This window comes from Apis florea, unplaced genomic scaffold (genome assembly GCF_048593485.1).
Source record: "Apis florea isolate Af1SG1 unplaced genomic scaffold, ASM4859348v1 contig_3696_pilon, whole genome shotgun sequence".
Classification (NCBI taxonomy): Eukaryota; Metazoa; Arthropoda; class Insecta; order Hymenoptera; family Apidae; genus Apis; species Apis florea.
In genome coordinates, this window is record NW_028256809.1 from 416,801 (window position 1) to 419,148 (window position 2,348).

At 53.6% G+C, this 2,348-nt stretch overlaps 1 protein-coding gene across 1 annotated transcript; it reads left to right on the forward strand.

Annotated features, from left to right (window-relative positions):
- Positions 1-505: 505 nt before the first annotated feature.
- Positions 506-1,417, forward strand: LOC147656519 (uncharacterized). Its single transcript, XM_086914534.1, has one exon. The coding sequence runs from the start codon at positions 506-508 to the stop codon at positions 1,415-1,417; it is 912 nt and encodes a 303-aa protein (XP_086770660.1).
- Positions 1,418-2,348: the final 931 nt, after the last annotated feature.

The window sequence follows — 2,348 nt, forward strand, 5'->3', positions numbered from 1 at the left end:
CGAAACCATTGGTCCTTCGAGCCGGATCTCCGAGTAAGAACGGATTTCCAGCATACATCTTCGGCGAAGCAGCAACGTCGGGGAGACTTTTCACTGGACACGAGATCAAGGACAGAAAACTTCGGTCTTCATCCAGCCTCAGCAACGGAGACTGAACGGGCGACACCTGTCTTGACTCCATCGATCCGATGAGTTTGAGGTTTATTCATTCCTTTATTTGGATCGGCATGATACCTGTTACCGAGGAGCTTCACAAGCTCGTGGAGGTTCAAGAACTTCTATGACACGCACCGTAAACTGGAGGACGCCGGCGCTCTCCAGTCGTGGCTAAACCGGGTCACGAGGCTGTTGGAAACTTGAGCCTATATAGGATCGCATACAAACCCTCGTATCGAATACCGCGGACGAAGAAGCCCACTTGCGGTTCTTCGAGGATTTTGAAACGCAGTATCATGAGCTAAAGGGCGCGGCCACAATTCACCTCGATCGCCTTCGAGCGTCTTCGATGCCCGCGAGCGATCCCGAGCGAACGTCCACACCGGTCCTTCAGTCGCCTCGGGCCCACAAACCACAACGATTACTTCCGCTGGCGGTGCCGTCCTTCAACGGCAATTTGGGTGAGTGGATCTACTTCCGTGATAGCTTTGAATCCATGGTTAATCGCAATGATTCACTCACTAACATGGAGAAGTTCCAATACCTCAAGACAGCCCTGAAGGGTGAAGTACAGCGGGTTTTGGAATCGGTACCGTTATCGGAAGACAATTATAGGGAAGTCTGGGAGCTCTTGCGTAGCAACTACGACCAAACTAACGGCCTTGTATGGCACCATTTGCGACGGTTGCACGAGCTTCCCGAGATGCGATCACAGTCGGCAACGAAACTGCAACGGCTCTTCAACGAATGTACTGCCCAACTTAAGGCATTGGAATCACTGGGGGCGCCGGTTAAAACCTGGGACCTCATGATCCTATACCTACTTGAGATCAGATTTCACCCACAAATAACTGAGAGCTGGGTGCAGGCCACGGCCGGCCTAGATCGACTGGTGACTCTTTCGGACATGCAGGCGTTCCTCAAGCTACAGTGCGCTTCTTTGGCCGCCGTGGAGATTTGCTCGGGCACTCTAAAACCAAAACCGTCGTCGTCGGGGGTATCGCATGCGAAAACGGTCGCCTTAGTAACCACGGAGGCCCCAGTTTGCCCGCACTGTACTTCGAGGCACCTACTCGCGAGGTGCAAACAATTCAAAACGCTCGCGATTGATGTCCGTATCGCTCAGGCTAAACATTTGAAGGTTTGCTTCAACTGCCTCCGTCCGGAACACGGAGCCACGGAATGCAGCAGGGACCCTTGCAAGCAGTGCAAGGAGAAACATCATACGTTGCTCCATGTGGGGAAGAAGCCCATGGAATGACACCAATGACCGATCATACCGTAGTGGAGTCTCCCGTGACTACCACTCCTCAAACCTATTGCGCGTTCCGATCTAGTGGGGATCCCACACCCTATCAGGTCATGCGAGGCGTATCGGACAACTCTTCATGGTATCGGGAGTCGTCGACCGGTATTCGATTCTGTGCGGGTACAGATATCGTCAAGGTGCAGCGTGTTCCAAACCACTCTGTCGTGCCTGATCATGGATGCAACCACCGGCGACATACCCGCCACCTGGATCCCAGAATCCGCGATTCACGTTCCGTCGCAGATCCCTCTGGCGGATCCCCAGTTTGGTATTCCACGCGAGGTGGATCTCATAATTGGCAATGGCCAGTTGTGCGATATCATGTTGTGGGACGGATCAAGCTGGGGAAGGGGCTTCCAAACCTCTTAAAAACGCAGCTAGAATGAGTATTCGGCGGACGGTTGTCCAACGTACCACGTACCGAATCTATAGTATGCAACGTCGTTACGAACGAACAGCTGAGTCGTCAGCTGTCACAATTCTGGGAGTTGGAGGGTGTGTCGACTGAGGAGGTGACATCTCACCCTTGCGAGAGCCGGTTCCTGGAAACGGTGGGGAGGGAGCCGACTGGTCAATACGTGGTTACCATTCCGTTCGCGAGGGACATGCACGAATTGGGAGAGTCGCGCGCGATGGCGGAAAAAAGATGGAGCGGAGACTCGCGAGTGCGCCTGAGCTGCGCGACCGGTACGTGCAGTTTATGAAAGAATATATAGCCTTGGGTCATATGGCCAAGGTCAACGGAACTATTCGGGCATCCACTGGACCTGCCTTCTACCTGCCGCACCATCCGGTGCTCAAAGGAAGCAGTACCACCACTAAACTTCGAGTGGTATTCGATGGCTCGGTAAAATTCTCGACGGGGGTCTCCCTCAACAACAAT